General features: G+C 37.6%; 1 protein-coding gene across 1 annotated transcript in view; it reads right to left on the bottom strand.

The window, feature by feature from the left end:
* Positions 1 to 26025, bottom strand: part of FCHO2 (FCH and mu domain containing endocytic adaptor 2) — a 70734-nt gene that overhangs the window by 4583 nt on the left and 40126 nt on the right. Inside the window, exons 9-23 of the mRNA XM_081881192.1 lie at positions 25093 to 25137; positions 23936 to 24005; positions 23073 to 23097; positions 19215 to 19269; positions 18404 to 18582; positions 16426 to 16437; positions 15527 to 15551; positions 13060 to 13102; positions 7676 to 7770; positions 6514 to 6617; positions 6283 to 6412; positions 4611 to 4722; positions 3478 to 3633; positions 1248 to 1380; positions 544 to 743 (exon numbers count right to left, since the gene is read on the bottom strand). Of these exons, the coding sequence (XP_081737318.1) occupies positions 544 to 743; positions 1248 to 1380; positions 3478 to 3633; positions 4611 to 4722; positions 6283 to 6412; positions 6514 to 6617; positions 7676 to 7770; positions 13060 to 13102; positions 15527 to 15551; positions 16426 to 16437; positions 18404 to 18582; positions 19215 to 19269; positions 23073 to 23097; positions 23936 to 24005; positions 25093 to 25137 (1384 nt within the window). The remainder of the gene's footprint in view (positions 1 to 543; positions 744 to 1247; positions 1381 to 3477; positions 3634 to 4610; positions 4723 to 6282; positions 6413 to 6513; positions 6618 to 7675; positions 7771 to 13059; positions 13103 to 15526; positions 15552 to 16425; positions 16438 to 18403; positions 18583 to 19214; positions 19270 to 23072; positions 23098 to 23935; positions 24006 to 25092; positions 25138 to 26025) is intronic.

Below are 26025 nucleotides of genomic sequence, written 5' to 3'. Positions count from 1 at the left end.
ACTCCCTTCCAGGTAAAGGTCATACAGGCTGGCTTCCTTTTGAAAGTTCAGTGCCTACTGATGACTTCTCTTTTTAATTCCAGCAGGCACTTTAATTGAAGTTTGATTTTATAGTTTAAATTGATTTGTACTTTTTTTTGGTATTGTATGCCTGTAAACTGATGAGACAATCATAGAAGGATATATATTGCTTAAAGAAATAAATATTTTAATATTTTCATTAATTTTATGTTTTTCTTTTTACGTAACAAAAATATGCTAGACGCCGGGCAGAACAAGGAAATTAACTTTGTAGTCTAAAATATCTTGAAAATGTCATTGTTTTGTTGAAGGTTTGTACTAAAGCAGAAAACCTAGTTTTCTGTGTATTATCTTTCAGGAGATGTACAGCACCCCTAATATCAGTACCATGGTGTGAAAAATTTAAAAGTAAAAGGATTGCTTTTCACAGTGTTTCAGATGTAAAACAGCAGCAGCATAGTGGAATGAATTCCATGTAGTATCAGCAGTAAAATAATAATAATATTTTTTTTAAAAAATTACCATTTTGCTGGAGGAAGTGACTGCATATTCATTACACCTCCATCAACCGGTACCATGACCTGTATATTAGAAAGCATAGTTGGCACTGCCATAGAGGCCGGGTTGTATTTGTAATCGACTCTTACATCAGTAGTGTTACTATTGCACTTCCAGTACGTAGCAAGATTCAGAGGTGTAGATTGGATGCCATTTGAAGATACCTTTGAAAATAATCAAATAATGACTTTTAGGTCCAATAATGAAAACTATAAAGTTTCAATTTTGTGCTGTGTTCTGCAAAATATACTTAATCAGAAACTTTACACTTAATACGTATAAATTAACCACGTTACTATAAAAAGTCCTAAAAATGGCTACGTTGCCAGGAAATACTTTTAGATGATAAAGGCACAGATTGAAGTTATGAACTCTTGGCTCCAAGATGTGTCTTTCAGTACTGCAAAATATTCGTTCTGATCTTTGAACCCATCTGGGCAAAAAAAGGCAACAAACAGAACGTTGCAACTAGGACAACAGCCAAGATCAGAAGTATTAGGTTATCATATATGAGCCCTAAAAAGAAAATACCAGAATGTTTCGATAAATACTGTGAGGAAAAACAGTCTGAACAAATTAATCAAGGGAAGAGTCAATTGCTTTTTTTGCAGTCAGATGCAAGGCCAAGCTATAGTGTGGTGTTAGTAAAGTAAAAAATAAAAAGTTACCTGATATTTTAGAACATCTACATTATAGTAAGAAGCCGAAGGATTCTGTTCTGATAGCTTCTTGAGGTAGACTGTAACAGCTTGCATGTCCATCCAAAAATCTCTTACATTGGAATCGCTTTGTGATGGGTCACTGTGCACAAAGAGTTGGTGAAAACACAGGTTTTAGATTTCTTACATATTGGAAATGCTTTGCAAAACAAGGAATACAAAGTTTTTAACCATCTTTTAAAACTACTTCTATGGATGGGGGTTGGATCCAAAGGGTCTGCAGCACACACAGAAGAACTGTTTTATACCTTTGCAGAAGATCACAAACAAATGGGAGCTGCTATGGAACCCACCAATTAAAACTAAATGAACTCTTGCATATTTGCAGAATAGTGACTTTGTCTCTGCTCATGTTTTCCTGCAGCAGAGAGGCTAAATTACAATTCGGAAGTTTCTGGTTTCACTTCCCCTCTGCCCATATATAACTAGAAGAACTTGGCATTTCACACATTCTCTGCCTCAGCACCCTATATGTAAATTCTTTGGCTTCTGTAGCTGCTGAAATTATATGACTATCTGGAAAGTTCAACTGTTATTTCTTAATGCATATTGTGAACTGCTTTATGATGTATAAATAAAAAGCAGTATGTAAGTAAATGAATAAAGTATGATGGTAAAAATGTTGCAATACACTACCTCTACAATTTTATACTCAATTTTGCATTTTTACACAGTGGGAGCTATATGAAGTAGCTAGAAGTCTACTTCCACTGTAACACTCAGACAGGAGCAACCCAGGATGAATTTAATTTACTTCATAATAAATGTTGCACAAATTATATTTATGTATAACCCTGTAAAAGAAAGCACGCTAGTTTTAAACACACAAACAGCATATCCTGGGGAAAATTCATGTTGTCCAGTAAGAGAGACAGCTGGTCGAAGACAGTAGCCTTAATCACTCTCATATGTGTCTATTACACAGCACTTTCTGTCCAGCTTGAGCAGCTGCCCACAGTGAACATGTTCTGTACTGAGTAAAGAAATCAACTTTTTATTCAGTGGCTCAGAACATAATTAGGTGACTGTGATTAAGAGACCAGTGTAATCCATATGTGAACCCAAAATGAAGGCTGTAGTTTCTCAGGAATGAATGAGGTACTCTGTGTGTTGTGTACGGCCAATTGTTTAAAAAGGAATCCTGAAGATATATGGCATATCCTGAGCCTGCACGAAGCTAGTAAATTGCAGAGCAACCCTCAGATTTCCATAATGCCTGGGAATCAAAGAATTCTGATAAGAGAATGTATTGCCATACTTTCAACCTGCAAGCCAAACACCTATGGGGACTCATGACACATATCCTTATGATGGCACACAGGCACAAATCAACAACAAGTTAAGATTGTACCTAAACGTTTACAAGTGATACAGTTTTAGTTTTCCAGTTTGATGTGATGAGTGATGTCTGAACTATTCTCTAACACATATTTCAAAACTGGATTAAATCCTTCCTCAAATGAAGGAGCTTAATATGTTTTGAAAAATAATGTAAATAAAATAAAATAAATCACAAAAAGCATTAGATGTTTGCTTTGAGGAAACGAAGTATGCTATGTAATCTGTTTGTAATATCAAACCATATGAGGAAATGCAACTAGCTTCATGGGGTAAGGAATACCATCATAGGAGGTGGGAAGACATCCCTGTTACCCATGAAACAGTGCCCTACTGCTGTGGACATTATGGGTTAATTAACACTGCTGCTATGCATTTCTCTAGCACCACCATTTATTTAGCATTCATCCAGTTCTCAGACACCATGGACTCACTACTGCTCTATGAATTACCCCTCTGGGAATTGTTTCTATGTCTTGTGTGTGCATGCAATGTGGACTCTGCGTGGTGAACCTGGCGGGGGTGGGGGAGCTTTTTAAGGAGCTGTGAATCATGGTACTACAAAAAATGTTTTATGGTTTAAAATTAAGTTATTTCAGTAATTTGTTCTAAGTGAGCTCTAATGGAAACTTGCAAGTTTATTAAATCTCTAAAAGTAACACTAGAATTGGAATGAAGATGTTGAAAAAGACAACAAGCATAAAATATACAATGCAAGTTACCAAAGCATATTTGCAGGGTGAACAGGGTTTCAGCATGAGAGAATGTATAAAAAGATAATAATGCAACAAAGCACATTTATAGATTAGATAGTTTACTATTAGATAAAAAAATACAAAACCTGTATACAAGTTGTGCATTTGGAAGAACCTGCTCTAGTTTGCTTGTGTTTTTTACCCTGAAGCAGAGCACAGCTGGAGATGGATTGCTGGTGAAGACTTTAATAATTCCACTTGGGAATGAGACTGTCATATCACCAGTGATTTTCACAATACATCTAAAATAAAGATGTAAAATTACAAGCATTACTTTTACAACACACTATAGGATGCATGCTACATTTAGTAAAAACATGTCTGTTGTTATAACAATCTAACTGTAAAAAAGTACAGTATTAGTTAACATACAAATTTACTAAGATTGCTCATTTATAATGCAATTTTAGAACTAGGAGAGATTTCAGCAGAAAGTTCTAAACATACAGCACAAGTTCTGAGTACCTTTGGAATGCTTCATGACTCCAATTATGGTCAACCAGTGAAATATTGCTTGAAGGGATGCTAGACCATCTCCAGTTGGGAGCTAGACTTTCTCTGTGATAGCTCCAGAACTGTTAAATTCCCTCCCTCAAGAGGACAACTTGCCTAACTTGTTGCCTTTCAGAAACAGGTAATGAATGCTATATCTAGGCTCTGAAATGGCTTCTTATGTGCTCTTATACATTGTTAGCTTTTATGCCTTTTTATGTAGAAAAGTGGTATATAAATATGGTACTGGGTAGACTTTGTTCCCATTAACAGTGAGATCCAATGCCACACCAGTAGATGTGATACTTTTCATCTCCTCTTGGGAGCTACCTGTCTCCTCATCTATTCCCCAGCTACTCCAGAAGGTGCCCCAACCTTATGGAGCAAATTTTTGGGGTTACAGAGGGAAAGAGACAAAAGGGGGACCTGTTTGCAGAAGTCTGATGTGCAAGTTGGAAGTCACAGCTTAATATTACCCTAAGAATCATTCATAAATAAAAATGAAAACCAAGTCTGATGCAGGTATTGAATGACATTCAATAGTTATCTAACAACATAATCCATACTTTTACCAGCAGTGTATTTATCCAAATAGACACTGGAAAATGTACATTAGAATTTCATTTCTGAAGTTCCATTATTTTTTCCAAAGTAAAAAACAAAACAAAAAACTTAATCTGTTTTTTTTAATGCAAGATATAAAATTCAAAACAAACATTTCACTAACTTTGTGGGATCTGCTCCTTTGAAGTAGGCATTAACAGACTCAGTAAGGGCCACTGCAACAGGCAAAGTGTCCTGGTTTCCGAGGCTGACAGGGCTAGGGCCACGTGAAATACCTAGAATGCAGAGAGTTTATTGATGTCATTTCCTAACATGTTAGCAACTTCAAAGATGGATTACTTCAGCTATGAATTTCAAAAGGCATTAATTATTAATGTAAGACTTAATACTAAAGTACAAATATTAGATGATGCAGATTTTAAGATATTGCACTAGGATTTATGGAAGTAAATACCTGTGCATGCATGCACATGCATGTATAACATCATATCAACAATTTAATATAGATAACAAGTCTATATTTAACAAAAGGACTCCACCAGTTAATGTCAATTATTTCCATTTCCTCTACAATGACTGCAGAAAAGTAACTTTTCCTTGCCCACTTTAAAGTAAGATATTCACATCATTTTTTCCACTTTGGAAAAAACAAGAAACCATGTAGTACTACAGCAACAAAATGTTTCAGAGTAATGCAGGTGACATAATATCTATGTGTGGTGGAAGACTGAAACAACACCTACTGGCCCACTTTGCTCCTTGGAAATAAGGCTTTGTAGGCCCAATCTGCAGAACACTCTTCCCTCACACAGACAGCTTTGAGGGGTAGAGACCACGTATACAGGGCCCATATGCTGACAGGCCTGGCACCAGAACAGCAGGGGGCAAAGCCAGCTGGGCATTGTAATCCCCACACTGTGAATACGGCTTTGTTTTTGAACGTTTCTTACAATAACGTATAAAACAGAATAAATGCCAAGTAATTCTGTATGTTCTGTAACTTTTAAAAAGATTACTTAGGAAGATGGTGATGAAAAAGAAGAAGGAATTTCTTTAAATATGTTACTTACAAAAATAAATTAGGTAAATATTATTATTATTATTATTATTTATTACATCTTGCCCAAGGCAACCCAAAGCGACTTATAACCAACCAACAGAAGGAGAAAAAGGAAGGAAGGAAGCTGCATAAGTTCCTTTCTCTTGGCCTGAAGCAAGAGGCAGAAGTTATAAGACAGCTAACATGACCCCCAGACAATAGTTGAACATTATACATACTGCTGGTGAACACATTAAAAATGTTTTCCATTCAGCTGATACAATGATTTTTAAGAGAGCAAGGTCAGATTTGTCAAATGCTGCATCTTAAATACCTTTGAAAATCAATCCAGATAAATCTGTTTGGATAATTGCTTGTTATCATGAACAGCACCAGACAACCAATTTAATAATTAGCTATTTTAAAAAGTCTTTTTCGCAGAGGGAGAAAAACTTCACCTATGAAAATAAGTATTCTCTCCAAAAAGAAACTTATCAGTACCTTATAGGCTTTATCATGCAGATATCCCACTTGTAGAAAAATATAGATCACCTATGTTTAAAGTCTAAAATCCTGTTAAAATGAATCTGTCATTGCATGTTTGCAATGTGTGTGTGGTGTGCATGCATGCATGCCTAGTGAATAGACCCTTTTTGGAGTAGCTCCTTTATTCCTAAACAAATTCTTTCACATCTCTTATAAAGGATTTATAAATAGCTTTTATATCCATTTTTCAAAGGCTAAAAAAGTTTTAGAATTAGATACTACACAGGGAATCACTGATAGACTTCCTTACCAACTGTAGGTGTATTTGCTGCACTTAATGAAGCAGAAGATGATATTGAGGAGGAACTCTCTGCACGTGCCAAAGGAGCTGAAGGAGGTGGGCTGGAATTGGAGGTCAAAGGAGGGCTGAATGGCCTTGGCTTGAAAACAAAATGCAAAAGCATGAATACATGCAAAAGTTAAGTGGGGAAAGCTACACTGAGAGATAAATATAACTTAAGGCAAGTTGCACTGCTCTTACAATTTCATTAATTCCACTGAGTTTCCCTGCAGTCAACTTTGGTCTAGAAGCTGGTCTTGGAGGAGGCACTAAGGTACCTACAGAAAGAGGGGTAGTTGGTCTTGCTGGAAGGCAATAGTAAAGATTAATATATTTCTATAGAATTTACATTTACAAACAGCAATAAAATATTCTAGTACACTAATTATTGGAATAGAAAACTAATTTAAACATAGAAACTACTGGACTAAACAGTTCAACAGTACTGACCACAACATTGGTGGTCAAGTAGTAACAATAGTATGAATACTACTCTAAAAAGCAGCACTAGAAAGTACCGTATTTTTTGCTCTATAGGACACATTTTCCTTCCTCCAAAAATTAAGGGGAAATGTGTGTGCGTCCTATGGAGCGAATGCAGGCTCCTTGGCTTCAGCAATAGCAACACGAAGCCTTTGAAGCGCAGAGGGAGCGCTCCCTCCACGCTCCGGAGGCTACGCGTTGCTTTCGCTGAAGCCTGGAGAGCGAGAGGGGTCAGTGCCCAGAGGCTTCAGCTGCCTGAAGCCTCTGGAGTGCAGCAGGAAGTCCCGCTGCACTCCGGAGGCTTTGAGTTCCTTTTGTTGAAGCCGGGAGAGCAAGACTCTCCTGGCTTCAGTGAAAGGAACCTGAAGCCTCCGGGGCGCAGTGGGAATTCGCGCTCTTTTCCTCGCCGCTCAGCTCCCCGAAAAGCTCCTTCTCCACACACCCCACGCGTGCTCCTTGTCCCTTGAGTGCTTTTCCTTCCTCCCCACTTAAAACATGGTTACAAAGCACGGATCCACATGGATCCTCAGGATTTTTGCACTGGGCTACCCCAAACTCACCGTCAGATCACATGTCTGTGGCCACAGCATGAACCACAAAAATCATACATCCACTGTTTCATTTAGAATATTTTTTTCTTGTTTTCCTCCTCTAAAAACTATGTGCGTGTTACGGTCAGGTGCGTGTTATAGAGCGAAAAATACGGTAAGTGGGATCTGCGTGTTCTTTATCAGCATTTTCTTTTTTAGAAATCATATGTAAGTTGACATTACTGTGACTACGTTTGAAAATCCTATTTACATTGCACACTTGTCATTAAAGTTTTCCAATGGAAAAAGGGGCACTTCCACAGGCTTTTCTCTGTTAATAATAAACCTACCTGATGAAGATGAAGACATTGTTGAAGTCAGGGAGGCTGAATCACCAGAATTCCTAAAGAGTGGATCCCATGCCAGGAGGTCATTGTTCCCCTTCCTATAAGTCATCATAAAATGAATATAAATCATACCAGGTATGTTTTTAGAACTGAACTAACAGTTGAAGCTGCATATGCATATTAAAATAAAAATAATGCATACTTAAATATTTTACACCAGAAACTATTCCCTTACAAATGTTGAAAGGGAGAATACTAGTGGTTTTTTAAATCAATATAAAGTATTACCATTCTTATAGCTTTTAATCCATTGTTGCCATTTTTGAGAACTCGGCTAATTAATAATGCAATCCTAACTATTTCTACTCATAAATAAGCCCTACTGAATTCAGTGGGGTTTACTGCCAGCTTAGTCGGGTGAATACTGTAGCCTTAATCTAATTTTACATCTGTGCACTCCTACAGCTGCTTTGAGCTGCTGGGTTACTGTTTAATGGTCTATTGAATTATCATAGACATTGTCCCTGAAACTGTCAATTGTTTGACATGCCAATGTTACTTTTGCTATTGATGTTTCTATTTTATGTGCCATAAACCACTTTGGGAACTTGTGTGTTTGTAATATAAGATTAAACAACTGTTGACCAAACAATGATTAAATTATTTTTTTAAAGTAAAGAAAAACACGTTGCTGTGTTGTATTTTTATTTCATATTAAATTGTATTATATTATTCATGTACATTGATTAATTTCTGGGAGTTAAGAATAGGACTAGGATAAATTGTGTAAGAAAAAAAAAATTGCTATACTATATTTTTTTATTTGGAAAAGGCAGATGGAATGAAACCTCTTCTGTAAGCATCTGAATCAAATTCTGTCACAAATCTGTTTTATTTGACTTAAAAAAACCTTCTGATTCAGATACAACAAAATACATTTTACACACAATAACTATGGGCCAGATTCAACTAACTGCCCCCCCCAAGTTCCATTCGTACAATTGGGCTTTCCCCTGCTTCCACTATGTGTCCCCTGTACCCCCAAATTTACTCAGGGGGGCAGGAGAACTCCCGAAACAATGCATGGGGGGAGGAGAGGGCAGTTCATTCTCTCAGACAAGCAGAAAAGCTTGCACTGACAAAGCAATCTGTTTAGCACTCCACTGAAGAACTTCCTATATAATGGCAGCTTCTAAAGGTTCCTGATTGAGCTTTAAGACTGCATAAGAGCAGGTTTTGGGGCAGATTATGCTCCGACCATAACGCTGTGAAGCTGGAAATGAAGTTAACATTAACTGGTTCCTTCAGATGGAAGATGAATGACACCCTATTAAGAGATCAAGAGATTGTTAAGAAGGCCCAAAAGACTTTGAGAGATTATTTTGAAGTAAATTTGAGAACCACAGTGGGAAAAGAGTAATCTGGGACGCAAGTAAAGCGGTCATGAGAGGGTTTCTGATACAACAGAATGCTATAAAAAAGAGAACTCAAAATGAGAAAAAAGAGAAGATTTTGGAGAAAATAAAAGAAGGAGAGAAAAAATTAAGATCGAAACCAAAGTCACAGGAGATTCTGAGAGAAATTAAATTATACCAAGTACAATATTTGAAATTGATAAATCAGGAAATTGAATGGAAAATTAAACAAATGAGACAAAAGACTTTTGAATCAGCAAATAAATGTGGGAAACTGCTAGCGTGGCAGTTGAAAAAAAGACAGAAGTTGAACACGGTTACAAATCTGGAGGTGGAAGGAAGAAACATCCAGAATCCCTTGGAGATCAGAAAGTGCTTCCAGAGATACTTCAAACAACTTTACACTCAGGGGCCACAGAACGAGACTGAGATAGACCAATTTATAAGAACCAATGGATTACAAAAAATATCTCAGGAAAACAAGACAATATTAAATCATAAAATTACAGAACAGGAGATTGAAGGTGCCATTCAAAATATGCAATTAGGCAAATCTCCAGGACCGGATGGACTAACCTCCAAGTATTATAAGACTCTGAAAGACTGTTTAACTCAACCATTAAAGGAGGTGTGCAACGAGATTTTGGAGGGAAAGAAGGCGCCGGAGTCGTGGAAAGAAGCTTTTATCACATTAATACCAAAATCTGAATCTGAAAAGACACAACTCAAAAACTACCGTCCCATATCCCTTTTAAATGTGGATTATAAAATTTTTGCAGATATTTTGGCTAACAGACTAAAGAGAGTTTTAAATGAAGTGATACACAAAGACCAGGCAGGCTTTCTTCCAGGCAGACATCTTTCTGATAATACAAGGAACATTATTGACATTTTGGAGTTATTGCAAACAAATATTAATACAAAAGCAGTTTTAATTTTTATTGACGCGGAGAAAGCCTTTGACAATATTTCTTGGAATTTTATGAAGAAAAATCTTAAGGGAATGGGAGTGGGACGGGGGTTTGAAAATGGTATATAAGCAATCTATTCAGAACAAAAAGCAAAATTGATAGTTAATAATGTGGTGTCAGAAGAGTTTAGAATAGAAAAAGGAACACGACAGGGATGCCCTATCTCTCCATTGTTATTTATTTCGGTCCTGGAGGTGTTTTTGAACATGATCAGAAGGGACCAGATGATCCAAGGAATTAAGGTCGGAGCCAAACAATATAAACTTAAGGCATTTGCAGATGACTTGGTGTTGACATTACAGGAGCCAGAATCTAGTACGAAAAGGATGTTAGAACTGGTTCAAGAATTTGGTCATGTGGCAGGTTTTAAACTGAACAAACAAAAAACTAAGGTTTTAGAGAAAAACTTGACAACAACGGAAAAAGAAAGGTTTCAGAAGGAGACAGATCTAACTGTGGTTAAGAAAGTCAAATACCTAGGGATTAATATGACGGCCAAAAATCTGAATTTGTTTAAAGATAACTATGAGAAATGTTGGATAGAAGTTAAGAAAGATCTAGAAATTTGGTCAAAATTGAAGCTTTCCTTGTTAGGCCGGATCACTGCTATAAAGATGAATGTATTGCCAAAAATGTTGTTTTTGTTTCAAACTTTACAGATTGTGGACAAGATGGATTGTTTCAAGAGGTGGCAAAGAGATATTTCTAAATTTGTCTGGCAGCGCAAAAAGCCCAGAATAAAATTCAAAATATTGACTGATGCTAAAGAAAGAGGGGAGCTTGCCCTGCCAGACATGAAGCTGTATTATGAATCAGCAGCATTCTGCTGGTTGAAAGACTGGCTACTTCTTGAGAACACTGACATCTTGGATTTGGAAGGGTTTAATAATGCTTTTGGGTGGCATGCATATTTGTGGTACGACAAGGTAAAAGCTAATCGAGCATTCAAAAACCATATTGTCAGGAAAGCAGTGTTTAATGTCTGGATAAGATATAAAGACTTATTGGAAAACAAGACCCCAAGGTGGTTATCACCTATGGAGGCTAAAGCTTTGAAAAAACTCAATATGGAGGCCAAATGGCCGAAATATTGGGAGATACTAGAACAAAACCGAGACACATTGAAATTGCAGAGTTTTGAGAAACTAAAAGATAAAGTATGAGACTGGTTACACTATTATCAAATTAGGGAGGCCTTTAATGTGGACAAAAAAATAGGCTTCCAGGTGGAAAAATCGAAATTAGAAACAGAATTGTTAGAACCTAAAACTAAGATACTCTCGAGAATGTACAACTTGCTGTTGAAATGGAATACTCAGGATGAAACAGTTAAATCAGCTATGATTAAATGGGCATAGGACATTGGTCATAACATTATGTTTGCAGACTGGGAAAAGTTGTGGACCACCGACATGAAGTTTACGGCATGTAATGCCTTAAGAGAAAATATTATGAAAATGATTTATAGGTGGTACATGACCCCAGTCAAGCTTGCAAAAATTTATCACCTGCCTGACAATAAGTGTTGGAAATGTAAGGAAACTGAAGGAACATTCTTTCACCTTTGGTGGACATGCCCAAAGGTTAAGGCTTTCTGGGAAATGATTTATAATGAACTAAAAAAGGTATTTAAATATACCTTTCCTAAGAAACCAGAGGCCTTCCTTCTGGGCATTGTCGGCCATATGGTGCCAAAGAAAGATAGAACATTTTTTATGTATGCAACAACTGCAGCAAGAATACTCATCGCAAAACATTGAAAGACACAAGATCTGCCCACTCTGGAAGAATGGCAGATGCAAGTGATAGACTATATGGAGTTGGCAGAAATGACTGGCAGAATTCGAGACCTGGGAGAAGAGTCGGTGGAAGAGGACTGGAAGAAGTTCAAAGAATATCTCCAAAAACATTGTAAAATGTTTGAATGTTAAAATGATGTTGGATAGAAAGATAATATGGCATCAGTGACATAGTAAAAAGAAATATGTAAAAATGTTTTAAGGGAAAAAAAGGGTAAAACCAGAGTAAATTATGTCGAAACCAAATAAAGGATATAAGGGATCAAGTTATAAAGAATTTGCAAGATTGTATTAAAGAGAAAGGGGAAATAGAAGACATAATAGATTGGAATGTATAATATTGATTAAGATTTGAAAAAGGGTAAGGAGCTGCTAAATCTGATTGAATAAAGGGGAACGCAGGAAAGGGAGATGTGAGGAAGTCAGGAAAGAGAGTTATGAAGACAAGAATCAAAAAACTAATTTTTCTTTAACTTTTGTTCTTTTTTATTTTTATTGTTATACATTGTGTTTGTTACGCTGTTGTTTTTTATTGAGTTCTTTTTCTTTTTCTGTTGTTTCTTTTTTGATTGTAATACTTGTTTTATTATACAAAACCATAATAAATATTTATTAAAAAAAAAAAGACTGCATAAGAGCAGCACTTCAGTGTGGGAATGGAATCATGTATGGCTAGCAAGTTGATTCTTTTTGGCCTTGGTCTGCAACCATGCTATTATTTTTACCAATATGGCCTTGTAGAATTTAGGTTGACTTTAAGGCAATTTTTTTTTTACTTATGGATAACAAAAATATTTTGGCTTATGACAGCAAGAAAGTGATTTATATTCTTCTGGCAGATCATACATAAATTTTCAGATGCAAAGCTATGTACATCGTATTTATGCTACAGGTAATTATCAAATTTTCATCTTAATTGTTTTATTCTGGAAATACTATGTATCATATGATATGAGCACAAATTAAAAGGAGAGTCAGGTAAGCAGCCAAAGTGAAGGATAAATAAATAAATAAATAAATAAATAAATAAATAAATAAATAAATTCATCTTTTGGAGTCCCAAGCAGCCCACACCTAAACTGTCACATCAGAACTGAACACTGGACACAGGAATCTGGGGGGTGGGGGGCAGGGAGAAAGCCCTTCAAACCTAATATTCAGTGACTCTTCAAATAAAAATAAATGTCTAATGTGAAACTTACTCATTAGATGAAGCAGAAAGCTTTGATTTTGTTAATTCTTCACCTAAAAGATATTATGATAATTGAAAGCCATGACATTTAATTAACAAAATCAGCCAGCTTTATAAAAGTAATGTTTTAAATGGCAAAGATGCAATACAAAACAACTCAAACACTGACATGAAGTGGAAATGCATCACAGTATGAAACTTTTGCTTCTTCCAAAAGTGTTTATAACAAAAATTGCTGTGTGAGAAGGAATCCAGGAAGGACATGGGTGTGGAAGGACATCAAATGCCTGCTTAAACGGAATCAGTTGTATAGCTTTTAATGTTTCCAATGCATTTTATAAATGTTGAGAGCCTCTTTGAAGACCCCAATTTTTTAAAAAAACAGGATATGAATAGAAAAATAAATAGGAAGCGAGTTTTGCAAGATGCTGATCTCAAAATAGTTTTACTGTAAGACACAGGCATTACAATATTCTTCTCAAACTATGGCCTGGATTTTAATTTGCTCTTCTAATGTAAGAAGATGGTTGTTTTTTGCAACTTTTCTCCATCTATAGCCCCCTGCACCATTCTCAAGAGACTTCCAGCTCTCAAAAACAGATTTTCAGAGGTGCATTGGTAACAGGCTTGTGGGAAAACCCTGATTTGTGAACATGCTCAGAAGGAAATTTGGGGTAGAAGCCTGTCTTTGCAGTTAAAGGTTAATAACTTGTATTAAATCAGTAAGTATTTAATAGGTAATTAAACCTTAAGCAAATCTAGAAAGAGACATGTTTTTACAATTAAGCACATATGTACACAGTGCTGACAAAGTAACTTTTAGTATTCAAGTAACTAATACCTGACAAATTCCTATATGGAAGTCACTTCTATATGGGAACATGTAGATCACTCTGTCATGTGGCAAACTGCCAACTGCAAAGGTTCCCTAGCTCCTAAAGGTAAAGGTAAAGGGACCCCTGACCATTAGGTCCAGTCACGGACTCGGGTTGCGGTGCTCATCTCGCTTGATTGGCTGAGGGAGCCAGCGTACAGCTTCTGGGTCATGTGGCCAGCATGACTAAGCCGCTTCTGGCGAACCAGAGCAGCGCACAGAAATGCCTTCCCGCTGGAGCGGTACCTATTTATCTACTTGCACTTTGACGTGCTTTCGAACTGCTAGGTTGGCAGGAGCAGGGACCAAGCAACGGGATCTCACCCCATCACAGGGATTCAAACTGCCTGCCTTCTGATTGGCAAGCCCTAGGCTCTGCGGTTTAGACCACAGCGCCACCCGTGTCCTTCCTTACCTCCTACTCACCCCATTAAGGAACTAGTGTACTTGTATGATCTCCCTAATGGGAAATAGCAGCTGAAAACAGCATGGGGGATTAACCTGTAGTTTCTCAGGCTTCAGTCCTGATTCTGAATGCCCCGCTCCAAAATTAAAAAGCTGTGAGATCACAACTCTCTAATGTTTTTCCTTTTAGGGCAAAGCTAGATAAGTCTTCTTTGAGCACCACCAGCACACAGGAGAAGAGCTTTGTCACATATTTTATACACATTGCTCCAACAAAGGCTAGTTCTTTTATCAGCATGTACAAACTGTCACCATATCCTATAAGGTTTTAGAAAAGTTTAACAGGACAAATATATTATTCCTTTTTTAAAGTTGGAAGTGCTATTAGAAATAGCTTACAAGACAATCCAAATCCTGGTTGAGCAGCAGCGGGGCATGGTGAGTAACAGAGCCATCACCAGAGCTTCATCACTTGTGCTGCCTGGGAGAGAAGGCAAAGGAGCAGCAACTGGGCCTATATTGGGTCAGATGCCATCAAGTGACATCAGTGAGGCTAAGGATCAAGTAGATCCCAGCATGGGCTAACCCCACCTTGGAACACCCTTGTTTTGGAGCTGTGAGGTACTGCCCCAGGGGATCCCAAAGTACTTCTGTCCATCCAGCAAATGGAATGAAGAGCTCCATGCCAGCAGCTACTCTGTGGGTGGAGGTTGGCAGGGGTGCCTGAAGGAATATCTCCACCAAATCCATTTTCTCCACAAGCCTGGCACCAAGGGGAGTTGGACTGCAACCTAAAGCCTGACCCTAAAGCCAGGATGCAAGCACTAAGCTTTAATGTGTGGTACAGTTTCTACTGTCGGATTCTTTAAGAGTTCCATTAAAACCATCTAATATCACACAGTCATTTTATTAATCAATTTTATTATGGACATATATATCTGTTTTGGACAATTACCAAATGTAGGCAGACTTTTGCATTCTGTGGGTGAGGGCAGGGGAGTGAATTGTCATTAAAGTCATTAACATGGCAGCAGAAAAACAAACAAACCTTGATTTAGGATTCCCTGATATCCCACCACATACAACTTTTCATTTACAAGAAACAATTTATACAGGCATGATTTCATGAACAGGAAGTTGAAGTCCAATATAAACATAAGAAAAACCAGATGATGGTCAGCAGTTCATACACACTTACTGGATGAATTCCGGTTCATTTGTGCCTAGATGAAAAATAACAAAAATGAACAATGCTTAGTGAACAAATATTTTCTTCCTAAACTAAAGAGTTGGCAGTTGGAGATAAATTCCAAAGCCACCACTAGCTATCAGGCTTAGTACCTCTAACAGGCAAAGTAACTGGTAGAGACAGGTAGTGAAATATCGGGTAGATCTTCTGGAGATTAAGTTTGCAATCTGTGGTAAAATTAACCGATCGTGGCTTTTCACAATATGGCCATCCCATTCCATGCAGATTGCCTAGAACTGCTGCAATGTGATGACTGCTCTCTATTGCAAGCCAATACTTTATGCCACTTAAGTTGGTCCTCTTCCTTTTTTTCTTTATGACCAAGACTGAATACTGTTGGCAGATGTTTTTAAAGCCAAGCAGCTGCTACTCTGAATTTTCTTGAAATAACCTGTGTGCACATTAGTAGCCATGTGGGAGCAGCTTCAAATGGCTTCTGCTTAGGCATCAAATTGTGAAGCCACCCTGAGATATCTGTGCTGGGCTGATATGGAAGTAAATTACTGATCAAGAGCAGCAAGGGAAGCAAAATGCAGTTTTTTGTTTTTGTTTTTTTAAAAAGCTGCTCATATGAAATTGACATAGTGCCCCAATTCAGATGATTGTCATGGGGACCACACTGCTCCACAAGAGGCAGCCACTTGTCCCCTTGCCCCTGACCTCACACAGTATAAGGTCAGGGGCCAATTGCCTCTAACGCTTCTAAGTGTCTTGGAAGTGCAGCAAAAAAGCAAGCTTGAAGTTCACCACCATGAAACACATGTATGCACACACTCAAAACAATCACCAGCCCACACAGCTAAGTTTTAATTAGAAGTAAACTATGGTAAATATAATTTAATACTTACAGGACTATGTCTCTGATGTCAGCATACAAAATAAAATAGGGAAAACATAATTACATATGATTTGGTGCAAGTTAAATGTACTACTGTATTCCCCTCCCCACAACTTTAAATCTTGAAGCATCAAGCCATAACGTTAATGTAATAAAAAAGCCTAACTGTAAAATATAATTTTAACATTTTAAAGAAAAAGGCAAGAATCCTGATGGTGTGGTCTGAATGGCAAAAAAAGGTAAAGGTACCCCTGCCCGTATGGGCCAGTCTTGACAGACTCTAGGGTTGTGCGCTCATCTCACTCTAGAGGCCGGGAGCCAGCGCTGTCCGCAGACACTTCCGGGTCACGTGGCCAGCGTGACGACGCTGCTCCGGCGAACCGGCACCAGAGCAGCACACGAAAACACCGTTTACCTTCCCGCTATAAAGCGGTACCTATTTATCTACTTGCACTTAAGGGTGCTTTCAAACTGCTAGGTGGGCAGGAGCTGGGACCGAATGACGGGAGCTCACCCCGCCGCAAGGATTCGAACTGCCGACCATGCGATCGGCAAGTCCTAGGCGCTGAGGTTTTACCCACAGCGCCACCCCCGTCCCTGGTCTGAATGGTACCAACTGTTTATTGGAGATCTCAAATACCAAAATACTGAATCACTAGTTGTATATTTGTATCCATCTTTATCTAGAGCTGGGTGTGTGTGCTAACTTATGGCCCTCTGATGATGTTGGACTACAAGTGCCATCACCCAACCAGTAGCCATGCTGATGGGTATTAGAGCCCAACTGTTGATCTAGAACAGGGGTAGTCAACTTTTTTATACCTACTGCCCACTAATGCATCTTTCTTGATGGTAAAATTTCCTTACTGCCCACCAGTGCTCAATGGAAGGAGGATTCAGCTTGTGCCGTAGAACCCTCTACCGCCCACCTAGAATCCTGAAATGCCCACTGGTGGGCAGTAGGGAACAGGTTGACAACCCCTGATCTAGAATGACCTTTACACAAAGAAAACAACACAAAAAACTAGAAAAAAGCTCAGATTTGACACACAAATAGTTAAAATGGATGTGTACTGGATTATATAGAAATGTTTTATTTTAAACCAGTGTTTCTCAAATTTGGTTCCCTACGGTTGTGGGACTACAACTTCCATCATCCCTGGTCATTGGTTCCGCTACCTAGGGATGATGGGAATTGTAGGCCAACAACAGCTGGGGACCCAAGTTAGAGAAACACTGTTTTAAACCCTTCTCCCATGCCTTTTGAGAAACAGACTCCATCTCATAATAGCAGCAGACACTCCAGTACAGAAAAAGCCAAAGCACAGATGAAATAGTTTGTTGGATTCATACACCCGAGGCAGATATAGTCTGGGGAAGATAAATTTGTAGAGTCAGCCAGGGACATATATATCCATGTAAAATGCAAACTGTAGTTACGAATAATGTTATGTGACAGGTTGCACTGTAGGATGGAACCTGATCGTTTCTCACTTTTCTAAAGACAGTTAAGATGGAATATAGGAATCCAATAAAATGTATTCGCCTGCCTTGACTGGCATGGGGTAGGACCATGCCAAAAATATTGTAATTCTAACACGCACAAAGAACTCTCTCTAAACTAAAAATCTGACTTCAGCATATATGATTACAATTAAAATATAACATAATATGTTCAGAATATAGCTTCAAAAGTTGGGCTGTTTGTTTCTGAATAATGAGGCTCTTGCTAATAACAAAGTGGCTCTATGTTAACCTCATATGTACCGGTACTCCCTTAACTCCATATATACACAGGCAGCGTCTCTGCTCTTGCTCCAAAGACCTGGTATACCACATTCCAAAATTCATCCTTTTATCATTTGAAATCCATAACTTATTAAAAATAGGCAATTGAGATATTCTACATTTGTGCTAAAATGGTTAGTTTTAAAGTACTATTTACCGACTGTGCCTGATATACTAAATATTGTGCTCAGTTTACTTACAGATATAGCTGGTGAAAGTGTGATGTTCCCTATTGATTCTTTTAATTCATCCAGTGAAGGCATTGTATAATGAGAACTACTATTTGCCTGTACAGGCTTAATTTCCACATGGAACTTCCTTGGTTCATCATCTTCAGAGTCAGAATCACTTGAAGAATAGAAGTGGTTCTCTTTGGTATGTTATTTGCAGTTAAGGTGAACGTCATGAAGTTAATCACATAATGACTAATAGCACTGCTCTATGCATACACACAAACACAGAACAACTGCAAGTTAATAAGTTGCTAAACAGGGTTTTTAAGACCCACAAAAAGCACTGATATTAGTCCTTTACATATTCATAAAGCTTTGTGAAGAGATTGTACACAGCCAAGGCAACCAAAATTATGCAGAGGCTGGAGCAACTTCCCTATGAGGAAAGGTTACAACATTTGTGGCTTTCTAGTTTAGAAAACAAGATAACATGCAGATTGTGGAAAAAGCAGGGTTATTCAATGAACCATAATGGTGGGATACACAGGAAACTGGGATGGATTTAACAGGAGATTAGATAAATTTATGGAAGATAAGGTTATCAGTGGCCACTAGTCACAATGGCTGCAGTATCAAGTAGCAGGGTGCCTTGAGTAGCAGTTGCTTCAGATCACAAGCAAGAGAATGCTATCAAGCATTCTCTTGCTTGTGATCTGAAGCATCTCTTAGGCATCTGGTTAGCTACATGAACAAAATGCTGGACTAGACTGGCCTTTGACATGGATCCAGCAGGGCTCACGCTCTAGGTTAATAATTAAGCATTACAATAAAAGGATATTCTGACTAGCTTCTGGTTTAATGCTATAACCTTCATCATCAACATCCGGAATGTTCTGGAAAGAAAACAGGTAACTTATTAGATGACCATCACTATCAAAATATTTTTTCCAATAGATGTCAAAGCAAGCATAATGTAGTGTTGATTATCTTTAAACCTGTTTATGAAAGCAGCAGTGCTTATGTCATCAGAACTTCAAGCCACGAGTTCAGAGGAATCAGGTTACAGCACTCATAATTTGGTACTTTACAAGTCTTATAACATTCACAGTTCATTTTGTACAATTGGGGGATCAAAATTGGGAGATAAACCTAGCTAGAGAGTCTGGAGAAAAAAGATACTCTTGAAATCTATGTCCAAAACACTGTCCACTGAACTAGATACAATATACCACATTAGTGAAGCTATTTCCCCCTTATAACACTTAAAACAAGAGATAGCTGACCAATCAAGCATAGGAATTACATACTCCAGAAAGAATTTATGACCTATTATTCCTGCTTTCATAACCTTGACAGACTACATTGGAGCCTTTGATTATTGTTCCAATATTGTACCTGGTATAGACTACTGCCAGCAGCCAGAAACCTACAACTCTGTTGCAAGAGCAGCACTGGTTTGTTACAACCTACCAGGAACAGTTATGGCATTTTCATATGTTGCTCTTAACAGCAATGCTAAATCAAGGTGTGCACCAGGAACAGATGGCTTCTCTATGGGATTCATTCCCAATTAAGTGCACATGATAGCAGCACAAATGGCATTTTCAATTACTTTTCTTTCATCTTGACATTCAGGAAGCCCTGACCCCTTTTAGACGTAATATAGTATTTGCTATTTTACACTGCTTTACTATTTTTATGCATGCTATTCAACCTTCTGAAGGAAATTTTAAATACATTTTAAAAACTGCATTTAGGGTTTAGAATGGGTGAAATTAAGCTAATATAGAATTAAGCTAATATAGAGTAATACAGAGTAAGATAACCTGTAACCCCCAAAGCCCCTCAGTTTAGGTTTGAGTATGTATAGATGGACCTGGGCCTGTTCACGCCTGCGGAGATCGCTCTGTGGGCTGGATCGCGTGATTTCCAGTGCCTGCGTCTGTGCAGATGCGATTTTCAGCTTCTGCACACGCGATTTCCAGTGCCATGGAAGTGAGTCCCTGCTCCGTGCTGCGCCGGTTTAGTGCAGCACAGGGGGGCTCGCTGAGTGGGCGGCTCGGTTGGGGGGCAGCTCATGGGCCGTTTAAATGACCCCCATGGACCACTTGTGGCACATGGGCTGCAGGTTGCCGACCCCCTGGATGTGAGGCTCTCATAATGAAAATGCCAATGCAGCATAACAATGCCCTGAAATTTTACAGGTGTAATAAACTCTGGGTGCACTGGCAGGTTCAGAGAAGCAATCAGATTCTGATTCTGATTCAGAGAAGCAACAAAATGTGGATGCAAGTTATACCTACTTCACATTATCCCAGAAAAGCAGAAGCAAGAATCACTCTTGCATCTACTGCTTGTAGAACCTCAATGTGAAAAGCAGTTTCTTCTACTGCATCGTAATAGTAATTTTTGGTCAAGAACAGACAGAGCTATGCCAACTGACATTAGTTTACACAGAATGTTTAATGGGTAAGGCAATCACGTGACAGCTTTATTATAGACCCATTAATTATGCTTATGTCCTTTCCCTGAAGATTAGCAATTTTACACTTTTTATACATTGCAAAACAAGTTCTCTCTCTTAGGATTACAAATTTCTCAACAAATACCAATTTCATAATAGAAACCAGAAAAATGCATCAGAAAATATTCATCCAGATTCTTTAGACAGTTTCTCTTTCAAGAACTTGCACATTTTGCTTTTATAAAGCAACATGATTTAAAAACAGAAAGAGTGGCATCACACGGTTCAATACCTTAGCACTAGTTGTTTAGAATCACAAAGCTTTTGTTATGCTTGACCTCAAGCTAACCATGTTAAATGTCCTAACGAGACTTGACAACAAAGTAAACCGAACAAATACAAATAGCTAGAGGCCATGTGTACATTCTCATACAACCAAAGAACTTCTGAAGTTATATAGTTAAAGTTGGAAAGCTATTACGTTACCTATCATAGCTAAATGCAACAAAGACCGTTAAACAAAGACTCTGGATAGCTTGTGACATAAACTGAAGAACAAGGATGCAATACCAAAGCAGCAGCAGGCAAGCTGGCTTTTTATGTGAGCGTAAAATGTGGAAAAGGTGGTGGTCCAAAAGCATAGATATGGAGCAGCTGGTTTACAGTGCTCTACTGTTGCTATATTCATACTTATGAAATATTGCTATTTAGCTAAAGAATAGTAACTACAAAATAATAATTTTAAATTATATTTCAGCTTACAAATACCTGCCTTGGTAAGTCCCCTTCAATGTGACCTAAAACCTTTACTTGCCTATGCAGTGGTAGCCCAGGGGATTCATAACACGTTCCCCAGCCTCCTAGGAGCAATACAGCCTGCCCACCTGTCAAATTTGGCCTCTAAGACTGATCCTGATAAGGATCTGGTTCCCAGAGTCAAGGAGGTTCCCCACCCCTGATCTATTTCATTATATATTGGGACCTATGTTTCAAAGGACCAGGTGAACACCACAATAGGCTACACTGGTAGCAACACAATCACTATTATACCACCTCAACTAAGGCATTTAAATTGCCTTGGCTAAAGGCATTGGATTCAAGTGCATTAGAGCAGTGATCAATATTCTAAAGACCAGCTCTTTGTTTCCCTCTGCTTCTACACAAGAAAGTCACTATCAACTACAAGTTCAATGCTACATTTTTAAAAACACATGGATACATTTTGAAGATATTTAAAATGAGTCATGCCAGCCAGTTCAAACAATACCGAAAACATTTTCAATTTGAGGACATCTATTTGATGAAAGAAAATTGATGGTGGGAAATACTCTACTTAGTGCTTTTCACATATTTGTTATATTTGCATAACTTTTGTTATAAAGTGAAGTTTGAAGAATGTTGCCTCTTAGTAAAACTGGCATTAAAGAGACTGAGTATATGTGTAACACTTTGAAAATGCTACAGAAAGGAAATAAAATTTATGTTTTGAAAACTATGAAACCGAGTTATTCTTCTGGGGAAGGGGAGAGTGAGCGATCATGCTTGGTGTAGCTTGAAAGGAATATGCCAGACACATTTACACTTGGATTTGTTTCATTAATTATTAAACAATGAGCAACAAAACAAACAAGTCAAAGAGTAAACATTGTAAGTCAACCCCACTTATGTTTCACTCTGTGAATGGCCTAATTCCTGGAATAAATGTATCAGTTTGAGCAACATAAAATCACACACAAACTTGATCTGCTCGGGCTTCTTGCAACAGTTCAGAAAAAAGCAACTTCAGAGTGGGTTTACAAGAGAAAAAGTTTATTTGACAGATATACATTTTATATCTGTTTATTTTGTGCTTTTTATTATGAGACATTCTCATTTCACAAAATTGTTTAAACAAAAGAAACCAAACCCATGAATTTTCTAGAATATTGGAGGCCTAATACATGGGTTGATAGCTGCCGTTTCTACAGGAAAAATTTCAGATTATTCTGGAAATCCATTCTTTCATTTCAGCCACAGGGAGTTCCACCTTTCTGTCATCTCAAATTAAACACTGATAATATGGCCAAGAGGAACTAGAAATACAAATGATGAAAGGAACACACTATACATAACTTGTTTAAAACTAAAGAGATTGTGAACCGCCAAGACCCTTGGGTATAGGGCAGTATATAAATTCAATTAACAACAACAACAAATTTCTTGAATAACTTTAATCAATATAAGAATACTTACAACTGAATCAGCATCTGGACATTCCCTGTTTTAAAAAAATAGTGAATTGTTATAATAGCTATGGCTTTTATTTACCAAAATCTCTTTTGGTTTTCTAGTTAACATCTCACCAGATACATAGCTGCTTTAGAACACCTCTAAAATCAGGCTATAGACAGTTATTTAATTTTTCAGGATTCATATATCACTTTTCCATTTCCATATATCACTTTTCAGGTAAAAAAAATGCCCAAGGCAACAAAAATAACAACAGCAGCAGCTAACATTAATAAAAGCACACATATATAACTACACATAAATTCTGGGATGCTAGAATAACAATGTATTTAGCTGCCTATGGAAAATTAGTGAAGTGGCCAGGAGGATTTCCTGGGGGAAGTAGACACAAGGGCAAAGGTCTTGACAGGAGCTGCCATTGATCACACCTCAGAAAATGGTGAGATGCACAGCCTGTGAAACTACCATAACAAAGGAGTCACATCCTCAAAATCCTGGCTCCAGTCAGAAGTCTTGCTGATGATAATTCAGGGTGCTACAGTAATGGGTGATAGTAATCCAACCCTAAGAAATAGCCATGATCCTCCAAAAATTTGATGCAGCTTGTGCCCTAACCTGACTTAGGGAAAAGCACTCTTAGCCACAGTTGCTACCTAGAATCCATAAAGATTCCCAAACTGTGACCCCCACACTTAAAAATTGGGGAAGGTTTTTTTTTGGGGGGGGGGCTATATAGGAATTTATTGGAGCATTATCTCTTACAGCATTAATAATAAAATTTAAAAAGATAGAAATATTTATGCTTCTATTTTTTTTAAAAAAAACAAACATTAAACGATTTACTAACAAGTTTGAAACATACTTACACAGATTCTGCATCTTTTCCCTTTCTACTAATTGGTAACCCAAAATGCTTTCTTTTTCTAGGCTTTATCCCTGCAAAGCAGACAATGTGTTGTTAGATGGAAATTAAGATTAAATATTAGTTAACAGAATAGGTATATGAATCTCCAGCAAATAGCTCGAGTTTGTAAATATGGAAATGATCTGTATGCAGAGTAATCCTTGTACCCTTATGTACAGAAAATGATACTTGACTCAGGCATATCCAGAATGAGATACACTATTGCGGTAAATAACACGAAGATATTATGTATCATTTTATGTTGCACATAAGAGAACTACCAATACCCACATCTTGTCCTGCCTGGATTGAGTTTTAGTCTTGTCATCCTCAAGTAGTTTATCACTCAAAGTATCTGTTCAATGCTTCCAGAACTTAGTACTATCCCTTTTCATCAGAACCAGCTTAAATGTTATTGGTATATTATTCCAATATGTCATACGTTTTCTCCCCTTTGTTTTATAGAGGTTTCCAAAGTAGGGAGGACAAAAATGAAACCCAGTGCATCCTAGAGGACAAATTCCATTGTGTGAAGCCATCTTTTCAGACTTTTCTCACAAAAAGAATGGAACTACTTCAAAACATCAACCCCAATCTTTAGCTCTGCCATTAGATCAACAGAAAGCATCCAAGACACCCTGGCTTAGTTTCCACTAAGGTGCTAATAATTGGTTTGGGCACCAATAAGCAGCACCAAAGTATTGAACAGAAGATCTATGGGATACTTGGAAATGGGACATTAGATACAGGGACATTCACATATGACGACATATATATGAATGTCACTCACATGTATATGAATTTCACTCACATGCATGCATGTGAGTGAAATTTGCCACTCCCTCACTAATAGGATACTGAAAGTTAGCCAACTTCTCTCTAGCATCTGTGATGGGACCACACTGAGCAAGTTCTGACTCTTAATTGAGACAAAACATAAGGCTGCTGATCATTTCCTGTTATATCAGAAATATATTAACTTCATTTCATCTTAATTAGAGCAAACGACTTCACTTCTTACTTTTAAGCCTTATAAAAAATATAACCCTTTCCCCAATGTTCACTAGAAATGATGTAAGACGTACATTTTGAATGATAAACAATACAAGAAAAACTCACCTTCAACTGCACTGGCTGTATTACACTCTTCAAATTCAATAAGTCCTTTAAATGATGGAAAATCAATGTTATTCTAATGCTGTTTCTTGTTTTAATTTATGGAGAAACATTATGCATCAAGACTAGGGCGGCAGTATTTACTAAATCAATTTGTTTGATCAGTGGGTTCCAAACAAGTCCATGGACTAAAATAATAATGTATGAGAAATAAAAGAGGCAATTGAAATGCAATTTAAAAATATGCAGCATATAGCACAGTTCATTTCAATTGCTGTTTCTTGGCAATTTTAAAGGTTCTTGGGGGGTGGGGGGGTCAGACGGTAATATAATAAAATATATACATTAGAAGAAAAAACCTAATAAAAATGCAATTTAAAAAATCATACAGCACTGATGCACTGTTATTGTTTCAATTATATGTTGCAGAAGACATCTGCAAAAACACCACCAGTCTGGAGGAGCCTTTAGCCTAAGGTTGGAAAGAACCCCCACCCTTCTCCCAAGGCTGGAGAAGGGCAGAGTCTCATCCCTAAGACTGCACTAAGCTTTGGCAACAGTGAAAAAACAGTGACAATGATCACTGCTTTTCACATGACAGAGGCTTTTTCACGTTGATGAATGAGAATCTATTTTCTCCTAAGAATAGGATTAATGAGAAGCACAAATTTTGGCTGCCTACTGAGACCAGTCAAACCCCTAATGTGATTTCATCTTCTTGAATCTGTAGCTGCTGGACTTTAACTCCCCTCGGTCCCAGCCATCAGACCAAATGGTCAAGGTTTATTATGAAGTGCATTCCAAAAATTGTTTTTTGATAATTTGATTTTAAGTGGCATTCTTTTTTTCATACCAAGAACTAGGACAGTGTTTTAACTACAAAAAGAGGCTACTTGTTACTGCACAAGTAGAGACTATATAGATTTTTTTTGTAAA

Source organism: Podarcis erhardii (genome assembly GCF_964252035.2).
Source record: "Podarcis erhardii genome assembly, chromosome: 11".
NCBI lineage: Eukaryota > Metazoa > Chordata > Lepidosauria > Squamata > Lacertidae > Podarcis > Podarcis erhardii.
This window is presented reverse-complemented; position numbering and strand designations above follow the sequence as displayed.